A 13,703-nucleotide genomic window follows, 5' to 3' on the forward strand; every position below is an offset into this window, starting at 1 on the left:
TCTCTCTCTCTTTCTCTCTCTCTCTCTCTCTCTCTAATTTATTTCTCTTTCTCTACATCTCTCCCTCCAATTCTCTGTTTTGCTCCAATGCCTTTCCATTCCTCTCTAAATTTCGCCGTCTCTCTTCCTTTTCTTTCCATTAACCAACAACATATGTTAAGTACACCAACAACACTTTAGTCAGCTGTGCCACAACATGCTTCTGCACCGACATCTTCATCCAGAAACATGCGGAAAGAAACTACTCGAGTTTCTCAATTCTTACAGCATAAGTAGAAACTACCTCTGTGACACATTCACTGCTCTCATTGGACTTGGAAATAGGACACTCAGTCTCCTCCTACAAGAACACAGCATGTCACATTTTCTTTTTAATGTAGAATTTAGATTTCAGGCCACTAGCGACACAAAAAGGTAATTGGACTCTTGGGGACCAGAAGGCAGAAAATGATTACATAGAAAAACAGTAAAATGTTGGACAACTTTTACTTATTAGTCCCATAATTTTCTTCAACTGATACTTAAAACACACACAAAAACCCTCAGTATATCTGAACCAGAAAATGTTTTAGTACACAATATTTGATCTGAACAGTTTTCTCCTCTTTATCAGCCGTCGGGTTTTTATGCAAAGTAACTTGTGTAGAAAGTCACCTGTAGAGTTAAAAACAATGGTTTTGCATAGATTTCCCAAACTGTAAATACCCCCCCCCCCCTTCTCCCCCTCTCCAAACCGTGTTCTATAGTACATTTGTACGTAATCATATCAGTAAAACTACTTACAACCCTCCTGATGGTATCATTGAGGTTGACCAGGCCCACTGACGGGTCCAGAATATTGGGAGGCAGCACTGTGGCCTGGAGGTCCTTGTTGCGGTCCTGCTCAAAGTCAATGCGCACGGCTCCCACTGGACGTCCATAGGTTGAAGGAACGCAGCTGGACAAATGACAAAATAGAGTTGTTGGGTTTTTTTGGAAATGTTTTACAGCCCTCGCAACTGCATTAGGTCATATGAGCGTGCAAGACTCATTGAACATTTTCATTTTGTAGGAAATTTTGAATTTTGCCCGGGTGGTGACCAAAGCCTACTCTTATAGATTTTAGGGAGTCTTACCCAAGCCATCAGAATGAACAAATGAATGAATGAATAAGAATTATTTAGTTCAAGCCCATCTTCTCAAACATCAAGATAATGTTACAAAAATATTTCCATCAGAGTAAAGCAGTATGCAGTCATATCTCTTCTCATGTTTATTGTAGTTGCAGGGACCAATGATTAATTAACAGATAATTAAATCAACTCACAATTTTTCAGCATCACCATAGTCTGTATATTCGGCTTTGAAGTTACATATTTCATGACCTCAGTGCTTTCTTGTCGTATCTCAATTTTTAATAACAGTGAAAACAGTTCAAAACAAAGAGTGAGCTTCAGAGGAAGTCCCATTTTCACTGTTTACTAAAGTGGAGAGACGACAAGAAAGCACTGAGGTTGCCATTTGGTTAACATAATGCTGAATTTTTTAAATACTTTAAGGGCAAAGCTTAAATCTAACCAAACTTACATTCCATTGATTTTGATGCAAATAATTCTTGGCAGAATGTAGTCCGCACTCCAAGACCTGACTGGAATACCATACACAGCGTCCTGGAAGAAAGGAAGGAATTACTTTCACAATCTGTCCAGATAAAACACTTTGAGTGTGGAAAGATAATGATACTGTCCTTTAAAAACAACAAATACCACTGTCAGAAATAGAAGAACTAGCGTGGGAGAAGAGTAAGGACCAAGACTTGAAAATGTGAAGTTAACAATTACATTGGAAAGAAAAAGTATAATACAAGAATTATAGGCTGACAGTGTACCCATAGCTCTTCAACTCAGTCAAAATTCAACAACTTGCAAGTTTATATGCATCTGAGAGAAAATTGCAAAGGCAAAAATAGGACTCAATTTTGCTACAGAGATAACGAAAAAAAAATTTTTTTTTCATGTGATAAGCAAGGCAAGTAAAAAAAACTTGGCTGAGAACTATGCATGTTCCAAACCCTGGGGCCCGCAAGCTTAGACTGAAGGTTAGAGTCACAATCAGGGTGTATCTATCTGTTGTTCTGACGGACATCTGTAAACAGAACCGTTACATGAGAACACTTTCAATTGACCTAATTTGACCGATAATTGCTCAACAGGTGTGCTTACATTTGTATTCATTTGAACCCCAAAGATTTTTTAAAGCACTTTCCATCCTGAACATTTCAGTGTAAATGTTTTAAAGTGAAAGGCAGAGGCTGTGCTTCCAGCCTCCTAGGGTTTTTTAAACTTCATTAACGTTACAATAAGTGTCATAAACAAATGTGTTTGTCAGAAACAATAAACAATATAATTAAGTATGTGTTACCTTCTCTTGGAAACATCGATTAAAAGTGAGTAAGAGGTTGAGAAATAAAAGGAAAAAAAGGAAGAATAACAGATACATAGGAGAGAGGTGGCTCAATATAATTTGGCTTTAACAAAATGTGTGTGCTTTTATCTGCATGGAAGAAGTGCTGTGAATGCAATGGATCTTTCTTCAGCAATGGCAAGAATAAAATACTTACAATGGCTAAATCAACGCCGTCACCGCCTGTGAAATACAAAGTGGCATAACCGGAGCTGATGTCGAACACAGCCTCAAGTCCGTCTTCTCCCTTCAGCACTTGGCGACATAGAGAACTTTGGGGAAAGAGGAAAACAATATACTGTAGTAAGAAATATAATAATCTGGATACACAATTCGAACCTCTTGAGTAGGCCTACTTTTACACATACACAAACAGAAATACAATGAAATACCTACAACAACATTATGAGCAAAAACAATCACAGGTAAAACATCAAGCTAAAACAAGGAATTCTATTTGAGATTAGAATGGATAATAGTAATTACACTAAAATAAAAATTATGGAGACACCACAAAGAACAAAATAAAAAATACATTAATGAAGACTGACAAGTTCTTAATCATCTGACAAGGAAATCATATATGAAAAATTCAATATGAATACAAATTCAAAACATAAATACACCTCAAGACCATAACAATAATAATAAATGACATTTATATAGTGCTCAACCCCGATTAAAGTACACAGGCTCTGAGTGGTTTATAATACAATGCAATGTACAACAATAACGTAAAATGTTGTTTTCAGAAAAATAGAAAATCTCTCCAAATATTCACCTCATTAATTTAAAAACAGAAATGACTTCAGCTGACATTTGAATAAATCAAAGGGTTTGATCTCTCTTGAAGTACTTGGCAAAGCATTCCAGATCTTGGGGCCTTGATATTCATTGCACACAATATATACCAACAATGTCGGCTTGAGACACATCTATAGGAAGAAAGAGCCCCCCCTTCCCCTCCCCTCCCCCCCCACTTTTTCCCTCCCCCTCCTCTCTCCTCCCCCTCCTCCCTCATTTAGAACATGATCAGAAATTAGAAACTGGACATTACCTGTAAGGACAGCTGGAGAGGGTGACCTGGGCATTGTCTCGGCCGTTGACCGTGGCCACATCAACATCCAGGTTTTGGGACACGTCTCTTGGGTTGTGGTAGCTGACCACAATGAAGTAGTCCCCGGGCTCGGGAACAACCAGGTCAATGAGGAAAGATTTCTGTGGACCAGCGGGAAAATATAATAAGCAGGCTTGCTAACTTTTGAGATACTGAATTCTGGAATTTTGATTGCTCCTGAGCGCCACGAACACACATTTCTGTGATAGGCTACTAAAAAAAACCCACCCATACCACAAAAACAGCTCAAACAAACCAGTGGAGAAACAGAGAGAGAGAGAGAGAGAGATGAGAATGTAACAGTACAGCTACTACACATATTCCTTCGTCCTCAGCATTTCTATGCCTTTTCTAAGAAAAAATTATTTTTTTTTGGGGGGGGGGGGGGGGGGAGACATCATGCAACAATGGCAATTCTGGAATTTCCTGAAAAATTCAGGAAGGTTGGCAAGCCTGAATAAGCCAAGGCAATATGAGATGAGATGAGAGCAGGGAGAGAAGGAAGTTAAAATGGGGTAAACTTTAAAAGCCTCCTGTAGATATCAATAATCTGAAAAATCCTCAAAGTAGAGCAACACTTTTATGTGAAAAATATCTTTAAACCATCACATTATTTTTAAACCTTCAAATTCAAGGTTTAAAAGAAACAACACATAAGATATAGAATGGGGACTGAGGATGACTCTGAGAAAGACATATTTATGGCATGAACTATCCGCACATTTTGAACATAGAATGATGAGTATGAATACAAAAATGAGAAAAATAAGAAGCTTATATAATATGGTAAACCCAACTAAAAAGTAGACATTAAATCCTTCTGATGAGCTTATAAAAAGTCCACTGTTTCCCACAAAGACAAAACAATAGTTAATCTACAAAGCCGTGCTACCTGCTGCTCATTCACATGGGCAAGACCGCTAGAGTCCAGCTCATAGGTGAGGTCAATGTCCGGGTGTTGCTCTGCACCCTTCCGCTGGTTGTTCTCCACAACGTAAGCATTCTCACCCAGGCCGGTGGGGAATCCGTCAATGTCAGGGTACTTGAATGACAAGCAGCTGCAAACAGATAAAAACCAGTTAAAAAACAGATAAAAAGGAGGAATATATCCTACAGACTGAATAACAACATCAATGCATCAAGTATACAGACCTCCGTGGGGTAATGAAAAGGCTCTTCACATCACACACAGAAGAACACAGAGAAATCAGCATATGTATTATAATTCTTTCAAATCAAGGCACCAATTACCTGTGACTGAGCTGAGCAGTACAAAGATATGCTATAAAATTCCCAGGACTATTATAGAAAACAATGAAATTCACTCATGTTTCACACCTAAACTAAAAAGACTGAACAAATAAAGAGATAAGGTTATTTCATATAAACTTTTTTGAAACTTGAAATCACAACAGAATGCCTCTGTTCTACCTCTTCAGTTAAGAGAATGTTTATCTGCAATTTTTTTTCTTTTCTTAAACCTCCACTACCGACAATGCTCAAAAGAAGAAACTAAAACAATAAACAAAAATGTGATATCAAAAAATATTTTTCTTTTCTTTCAATATTACTTACGGTCCAATATCTCCAGAAGCCAAGCATGGGTTCGTCACACTCACTTGCAACTGACTTGCCTCATAGTAACTTTGTGGGATCAACACAAAATAGTCCTAGGGGAAAAAACAACTTGTGATGGGACATAAAATACGGTTGTTGTTTTTTGGCTATATAAATATCTTACTTCCGAAAAGTACAATCAACAATGTTTACAAATTTATCAGACCTTAAGAATCCATATCTCAGTCATATTTAAAAGTTTTAAGTTAGGAGAATACATTTTTAGTATTAAAACAGTGACAGCAGTAAATGTACTGCCATGGAATAAATCCTTCATGCAAAGATCTGCTCACCAAAAACACATTGTCAGGCACATTGGTAGAAATGGTCCATCGTCCTGGGTTGAGCACAAAAGACTGGACTCCTCCACTAGTGACTGTGGCAAATTTGGGGTCTCGGGATGGCACAAAGGTGATTTCTCCAGTCTTTAACAGGAAAGAAAAAAAAGGGGGGGGGAAAATTAGAGTAAAAATACAGAGTTGTCAAAAAAAAAAAAGAAGTCTGGACTATATGCTGACACTTCCAAGGATAATATAAGACAAGTAAGATAAACTTTACTGCCCATAGATTTGAAGAAAACTGACAGGGTGCTTTCACCAGGTTCTTTAACACAAAATATAGTCGAAACTTTCTAAGATTGCCACATATTAAGAGATGAAATTGGTTCTGTAGACATGTGGACATCTAACTCAATGCCATTAAAATGGGGTTTTTTTAATGCATGGGGGGAAATTGCTTATATCTAGTTCGTGATCAGAATGCATAATATCTGGATATTTTGATATTGAAATACTGTTATTCAGAAAAAAAAGTTTAAGTTGACAGGTGTCAAAAAGTAAAACAAAGGAGCCAGGCTCCAAAGCATGACTTTCTGAAACAAATAACGTCCAACTAACTTGAGAGGCAGACAGTGACTGACAATAACACACAGATGAACAGACACTCTGGACACAGCACAGTTAATATAGTGTAAAGCGCATAGAGCTTGCTGTCGAGTGGGGATATGTGCTATACAAATGCTATTATTACTATCATCATTTTTTTTTTTTTGGTCCTGTGTCCTGATTTTGGTGCTAATAATTGTATGTTACATAAAAATGTATTGAGCAGATGCAAATTGTTGTTTCAAAAAAAAATCGAACAAGAAATACACAACAAGAAAAAGAGCAATTGTTTAGTTGGTGACGATGATGATGATGATGATGATGATGATGATGATAATGATGATGATGATAGTGACGATGATGACGCTCTAATGTTGGAAATAATGTGCATGTTAATCTTAGTATTAAGTGTATTTCCCTTTTTTTTTGTGGTGCTAACTCTATTATTTTCATTATTACATGCCACACTGAGCAACACTCACAAAAGCCATGACGGACAAGAAAACAAGTGAAATATCAACACAATAGGTTGCTAAGATCTTTAGCTTTAGTCTTTAGTTTTAGTAAGAGTTTTACGGCACTTGCAACACAATCAGGTCCGATAAGTGTTGATGATTAGAGGTGTTACAAAAGGGTAACAAACACAAAAAAGAAAGAGGGGAGATAAGAATGATAAATGTTCGATTGGAAAGAAGGAGCACACCACCTCAGAAAAACCAACAACAACCCACAAAAGATCTTTATCTTTCATCATCATCAGTGCCTTTCACTCTGGCAGGGTATAGGCCATATACAAGCTCTTTTTATTTATAACTCTGTCCTGGGCCATCCTTCCAAGCTCGTTCCAAGTTAGCTTCACCTCTCTCAAGTCCCTTTCCACACACCTCCTCCACGTTTCCACTACCCCTGCCTCATGCTCCCTGTGGGTTCCACTGCAGTGACTGTCTTGTGATGTTTTTGCAGGGCTTTCTTAAGGTGTGTCCCATCCATCGTCACTTTCTTAGTCCTATTTCAACTTCTATATCCTTTTGTCCTGTCCTTTCCCACAGCTCTTCATTTCGTATTCTATCCTGCCACATAATTCTTAGGAAAGAATACTCCTCATAGATCTATCTTTACCTGAGTAATATCTGTCGGGGCATCTGGCTTGAGGGTTACCGTTCCTTTGACGGGGCCATCCTCCCGGTTGACAAATCGAAAGATGATTTGGTACAAACTGGGAATCCTGATGTCCACATCAAGCTGTACCTCAGGCTGTGGAGTACACAACAGATTGTTACATAGCTGTAATTAATTTATAACGTTTAATTCATTGTAATGAGAACATGGGTCATTACGAATGTTCAGCAGTCTAAAAGCCCAGCTGAAGAGTTGTACACCAGTGGTCAACTAATTAATTAAAAGTTAATTAAACCCGTCTATCTTGACTTCTTTGTGTTATCTTTTATTTCTTAATTATATACACAAGAGTATAACACAGATAACTAGCCGCTCCATTATCTCAGTTAGTATCACGCTGGACTACAGAGTGGATGGCCTAGGTTTGAATCTCCGACAGGGTGTTCTTAAACTCAGACCATTTTGTGGAGTTTTCAAGACTCTCAAACCATTTTAGATGTTCCTATCAGAGACGGATATTAAATTCGGAGGTCCCCTCTCCTAAATGACCTAAAAATGTTAAAAGGGGTGTGATATGATTGCCTACAATATGAAACTAAACTAAGAGAAACTAACGGCTCTCACGCTACGCATGCAGAAATCTTGTATCGCCCTACTTTCACTTCCTAAATAAACTAGACTACCCGCTCAACGTACATGAATCGTCTCATGTGGTTCACAATCTATATCGTATCATTATAATAAGGGGTGTTAAACTTATACAATTACTTTACTTAGAACAGATAACTGAGACAGGGATTTAACCCTGAGCATATGATAGTAATTTCACTTGGAGACAAATGATATCACACTTGGTATTTTATTGAAAGAAGTTTTTTTTGCCATAAGCAATACCCAAAACTTTTTTTAGCTTTTCAATTTCAAAAGTTTTACACCAATATCTTTCAACTACTTTCATTGTCTCCCCCCCTCCCCCCCAATGTAAATCTATATATAAAAAAAAAAAACAACTTAACATACATAAGAATGCCACACAGACATGTGTTCACATATCCTTTGTCTTTGAAGTCACTTGCAACATAAAATCAAAATATTCCAACAACAAAATTACCCCACTGTCATAATCCATTTTCCTTGTGGATAAAACCACACATTCCAATTCTACCAATTTCCTACGAAACCATGACACTGTTACTTACAAGCTACATATATCTCTCAACTTTTTCTGAATTCTACCAAACTCTAATCTTAACACGTACAAAAAACATTTTTTAATACCTGTATCTGGGTCAGAACTGCATAGCCTCTCCATGAGAAATCAGGGAAAATTCTGGTATCATAGCCATATCTGATGCGAGCCCCCTCTGGCGTGGTGCCATCCTCAACCTCAAACTTGTATTGGTGGAGTGAGGGAACAAAGTGACCAGTGATGGGTCTGAGGGACAAAAACGATTACAACAATTACTGGGTAATTCACACATAGTAAAGTTGTTCCTGCATCTGATCCGGACATTGGGGATTGTCTTGTTAGTGAGACAACTTCCTGGGCCTTCTGCATATTGTGATAGGGTGGCCAGTTCCTTTCCACACTGCCTTTACTTGCCCAACTCGAATTCAGATACCCATTACTGCTGGGTGAGGAGGAGGAAGGGTAAAAAAAATCTGTGTCCGAACCGAGGCTTGAACCTGGACTTTCTGCTTCAGAGACGAGTGCACTAACCGCTCCTCCACTGCACCCTCAATTCATACAAAGCAAGTTCAAATTCAGTCGAAATTATTCAAGACGGCCAACCGTTGACAAAAAAAAAAAGGTGGTTGTCTTATACAGGTGGATGTCTTAGTGTTGAAAAAAAAAATAAATTATGTAGTTCATTTCCACAGACAACAATGATTACAAAGTATTTCATATAAAAAAACCCTTTAAAATCCTTGCTTTTTCATAGCCTCACAACAGCAACAAAGATATGTAAACATTTACCTTTCACCACAGAAAATCATTACGCCGTAGACAAAAATCACATTTACTTGGAGGGCTCTCATAACCTAGAAGTTAAGGTGTTCACCTCTCATTCAAAAGTACCGGGTTCGAATACTGGTTGCAACGGAAAAATTTTCTTCTCTAAAATTGTCTTCTTTCACCTCCTTTCCTGCTTTCTTGCTATGTTCTGTCATCTGCTTTCGTCTCCACTTTCTGTCCCCACCCCTTCACCTCCTTTGCCCCCTCCTCTGGGCGCCTGACTCTTTCTGCAGCCTTTCTATTGCTTCTCCTTGGCTCTTTACTGCTCTCTTTCAGCCACACCCCTGATCTTCAAGTAGGAAAGATCTACACATAGCCTTCTCGGACAAGGGTGAAAAATCTCTTAGGTCCCGTGTGTAAGTAGCGGACGTTAAAGATCCCTTGGTGGTCTAAAATCGATAAGAATAGGCTTCCGCTTCCACCCAGTAAAAATTCAAATTTCCCTTCCAACTGAAAATGTTTAATGCGCCCAGCGCGCTCATATGACCTTAAGCAGTTGCAAGCACCCTAAAACACTTAAGAAAAAAACAACCCATTTTACTTATATATCAATTGATCAAAATTGATGTCAACAAGAATTCCCTTCCAATGAAAGCATCAAGCTATTTTTCAATAGACACAAAAAAGAGCACCCAAAAAATTTTTCAACAGAATCTATGACAAGTAATCGACAAACTAATAAGACTCTTTACAACAGAAACTAACTTACACATCACAACGTTTCCCAGTGACTCTCTGTTTGCACAGACACTGTCCGGACGTCTTGTCACACGTCAGCCTCTGAGAGCCACCCCGGTCACAGTTGCAGTCTGAAACAACGACAAGTTTGGATGATTCTAGTACATTCTCATGTAAGCTTTCAAGGTACAAAAATACATAAAAGAAAAACCATCAAAGCCTACATGCTCATGCGCTTTTTGAAGTTATATTATAACTGAACTTTTCACAGCACCTCGTGTAAGAAAATTCTGCACAAAAAGGTAACACATGTATTTTCTTTTCAATAGCGTCATGCAAAAATGATATATTCCTATTTAAAAATTCAAAACTGAACAAGAGGTGTCAAGTTGATTGCAGCTGTAGGATTTTTTTTTCAACCAACTCCTATAGCTTAATATTATCCTTTTAACTCTTTAAAGACGTGTCGGACACATTAGTCAGACCAGAAACAGTTCAAAGTCAATGTTGTGGCACATTTCACACCAACATACACCAACCAGAAACACAACAATGCACATTTTATAGTATACCTGTTGTCCCCTGCCTTTTTAAGTTTCAGAAAAAGAAAACAGAATTGGAAAATTTGTATGGATAACGATGTTAGTTGCATAAGCTTCTGCAAGCGTTCGAATGACCAAAGTTCTCATCTTCAATGAGTAAACAAATAAAAAAGTATGGTACTTACCAACACAGCCAAACGGATTATTTCCATCCAGATTGTAGAAACCGTCAAGACACTGGTCACAGTCCTGTCCACCGACATCTGGCTTACAGACACACTGACCGGTGTTCATGTCACACTTGTTTACGCCTGCCAGGGTGCCGGGCTTGAAGCATTCACACTCTGAAAAAGAGAAGGACAAATTATATTATAATATACTGTCACCGTTGGGCAGCATTATATATCATGTCTCTGTTCTCTCTCTCTTTCTCTCTCTCTCTCTCTTCTGGCACTGTGGTGTCATAAATGCTCAGCGATGCCGACAGCATGCAGGAATTCAACACTTGCTCGGGGGTCCTTGAAAAGTGCTGAGTGTGGGTCACTGAAATGTCCCAGTAGACGAGTTTCAAATACACAAAAAATTACTGATACTGATATGTTCTGTTTTCAATTCTTCTGTATATAAAACATGAAAATTCTTGTTGAAAAGTGCAAAACATGGCGTAGCGGTAACTTGCATGATTTTTGCATAATTTTGCATTTGTCTTGAATAATTTGGCCATCTAAATTTGCATAATTCTGCGGGGACAGTGCAGGTTCAACCGTAACGGAGTGTCCCAACTCACCCTCACAGCCATCGGGGTTGTTTCTGTTGAGATTCCAGTAGCCAGGCTTGCAGGTGTCACAGATACGTCCCATCACTCTGTCCTTGCACTCACACAGCAGGCCACTAGTGACGATGCCGCATCCACCCAGAGGGTAGCCAGGAATCTGCTTGGCTCCATTAGGGTTACAGTTGCACACTGATAAAGAAGACAAGAAAGATAAAACAATAGTAGATAATAATTGAAACAAATAAATGTGAGTCTGAAGTAAAAGACCTAGGCTTCTGATCTGTAACATAAAAAGATACAGAAGGTCATTTTTACCATCATTCATCAAAATTCTTTCATTTTAACCATATTTTTATAAGTATTCATATGACATAATACTGTTCCTTTATATTATGCATGTGACTGTAGACCTGCGTGTGAGTGCATGTTTGTGTATGTGTGTGAGTATGTGTGTGTGTGTGTGTGTGTGTGTGTGTGTGTGTGTGTGTGTGTGTGTGTACATGGTGAAACACCAAACCAATGTGCCAGGATCTGGACAATAAAGATGTATCTTATCTAACCCTATAAATAAGTTCCATATAAATTACGTTCTTCGCCTTTTCCTATACTTAGCTTATATTGGCTGTTTTCCAAACACCTTCCATATATCTGCCATCATAAGGGAAAATGACAAATGGTCCTGCGCAGGTAGCAAGGCAAATTTTTCAGAAGAGGCAAAAACTGTTTTCACTTTATAACTATTTTATTTTTCACTCTTTTAAGCTGCAATTCACCAGATATCTGATTGAGGTGTTCATAAAGCAGTTTCTAAAGTTTGAATGGTTTAGGTTAAAAAGTAACAAAGTTATTCAACATTCGTCTTCCTCCCTTACATTGCGCACCCGCAGGTGAGCCTTGCGATGTATGCGAAAACGACGAATGGTACGGTTCGTCATTCTCCTTTACACTCGTGAATGTTTATGGGCGTAGGCGATGGTCAGTTGTGATGCATTATTGACATTAATGACTGTGTACTGGTTACTATAAATAAAAATAAGACACATACAAACTAGCTATTATACGTATAAAGTTAGGTGTTTGTTATATCCCAACTATAACTCGGTAAACCTCCTTCTTTTCCCTTCCTCACTTGGGTAAATACTACACAGTCAGTGTACAAATCAGATGTGCACACATTTTCAACAGCTTGATTTCAAACTGTCTCATTCGGAACCAAAGTTTCGTCTCCATGATATCTCTCTATTGTATTCTCTTCAGAAGCGAGTTTTACTTTTATTTCCGCTAAGGACCTTTCGTTAACTGCAAAATTTTCTCTGCATGACCAAAGGGATCAACAATGTTACAATGTCAATAATATGATCAGATCATTGCAAAGTATGACAAGACTGTTTAACAAACGCTTTTGGGAGAGGTAATGCAACGCTTTTATTTAATAAAGGATTCAGTTGATCGGATCGGAAAACATACCACAAAGTAGAGATCGACAAGGACAGTTTGAATCTGCAAGACATTATTATACTCGATCATAACGTCCATCAAGGCATAAAAAATCGTAAAGCAAGACTAAGTGTCGCCAAAATAAGTCCACTTTTTAAGTTGGACAAAGAAATTTACTCTCATAACGCAGTGTTATTAATTGCTTGGTAATTCTATAATGATGTCGACGAGTGACACGTGCTAGACAAATTGTGGCACTACAACCATCGTTGGCATTTGGGATGTCAAATGACTGGACAGCAAACTAACATGACGTTAGTCTGTGAACATCTGGTGGACACTAAATGCAGTGCTAATAAATTTCTCCCTAAATACTTTTTTGACCCTCTCATCCCCACCCCCTTCCCCCTGTTCCCATCCATTTTCCCCTCTCTCCCGCCTGCTCTTGTCAATTCACACCATCAGCATATGCCTAATACGTGAAGACAGACAGAAAGACACACTAAGTGATACATTCATATAACCCTGGTCGATTCTACTCTGGGGGAGGGGGTGGTCATGTATTTGTTTGCAAAAAACCTAGTATGTTTGTACTGACACAACAGTGACCAATTGTCATTCGTCGCCCATGCCGAATTTGCCCAACGGCAGCGACCAGGGGACAACGCCGAACGAGCAGTGATCCTTGATCGATCGACCATTCGTCGTTCTCCCTTACACTGAGCTCTGGTTCGGAGCTCGTCTGTGTACGGGAAAACGACGAACTCTCATTTACGAAACAATGGATTAGGATAGACAAAATTTTTTACACCATCAGATGCAGAATTAAATACTCTATGATAAAAATAACAAAATCGGAAAATTTTGACCATTCGTCGTTTTCCCTTACGACGGCAGATATGACGACCTTTGCCCTTCCCCATCTCTTTCTCATCATCAAACACTATTATGCTATTCCAACTGCATGTATTATTATCTGTTCTACTACTTATTATCTTCTAAATTTGATCCACGTTTTTGTTATCAATCCAGATTTTTTTTCTTCTAAAGTACCAAAAAAACTCCTCCCCCAACC

The 13,703-nt window shown here is 38.4% G+C and overlaps 1 protein-coding gene across 2 annotated transcripts in view; it reads right to left on the reverse strand.

Annotated features, from left to right (window-relative positions):
* Nucleotides 1-13,703, reverse strand: part of LOC101854750 (laminin subunit alpha) — a gene marked incomplete at its 5' end in the record, with an annotated part of 81,500 nt that overhangs the window by 55,818 nt on the left and 11,979 nt on the right. Inside the window, 13 exon segments of one of the 2 annotated variants that reach the window (XM_013087705.1) lie at nucleotides 266-340; nucleotides 784-937; nucleotides 1,567-1,649; nucleotides 2,600-2,714; nucleotides 3,500-3,660; nucleotides 4,452-4,617; nucleotides 5,135-5,229; nucleotides 5,470-5,601; nucleotides 7,180-7,314; nucleotides 8,458-8,614; nucleotides 9,906-10,005; nucleotides 10,602-10,760; nucleotides 11,204-11,380. In XM_013087705.1, the coding sequence (XP_012943159.1) occupies nucleotides 266-340; nucleotides 784-937; nucleotides 1,567-1,649; nucleotides 2,600-2,714; nucleotides 3,500-3,660; nucleotides 4,452-4,617; nucleotides 5,135-5,229; nucleotides 5,470-5,601; nucleotides 7,180-7,314; nucleotides 8,458-8,614; nucleotides 9,906-10,005; nucleotides 10,602-10,760; nucleotides 11,204-11,380 (1,709 nt within the window). 2 annotated transcript variants of the gene reach the window in all.

This window comes from Aplysia californica, unplaced genomic scaffold, assembly GCF_000002075.1.
Source record: "Aplysia californica isolate F4 #8 unplaced genomic scaffold, AplCal3.0 scaffold00627, whole genome shotgun sequence".
In the NCBI taxonomy this organism is placed as follows: Eukaryota; Metazoa; Mollusca; class Gastropoda; order Aplysiida; family Aplysiidae; genus Aplysia; species Aplysia californica.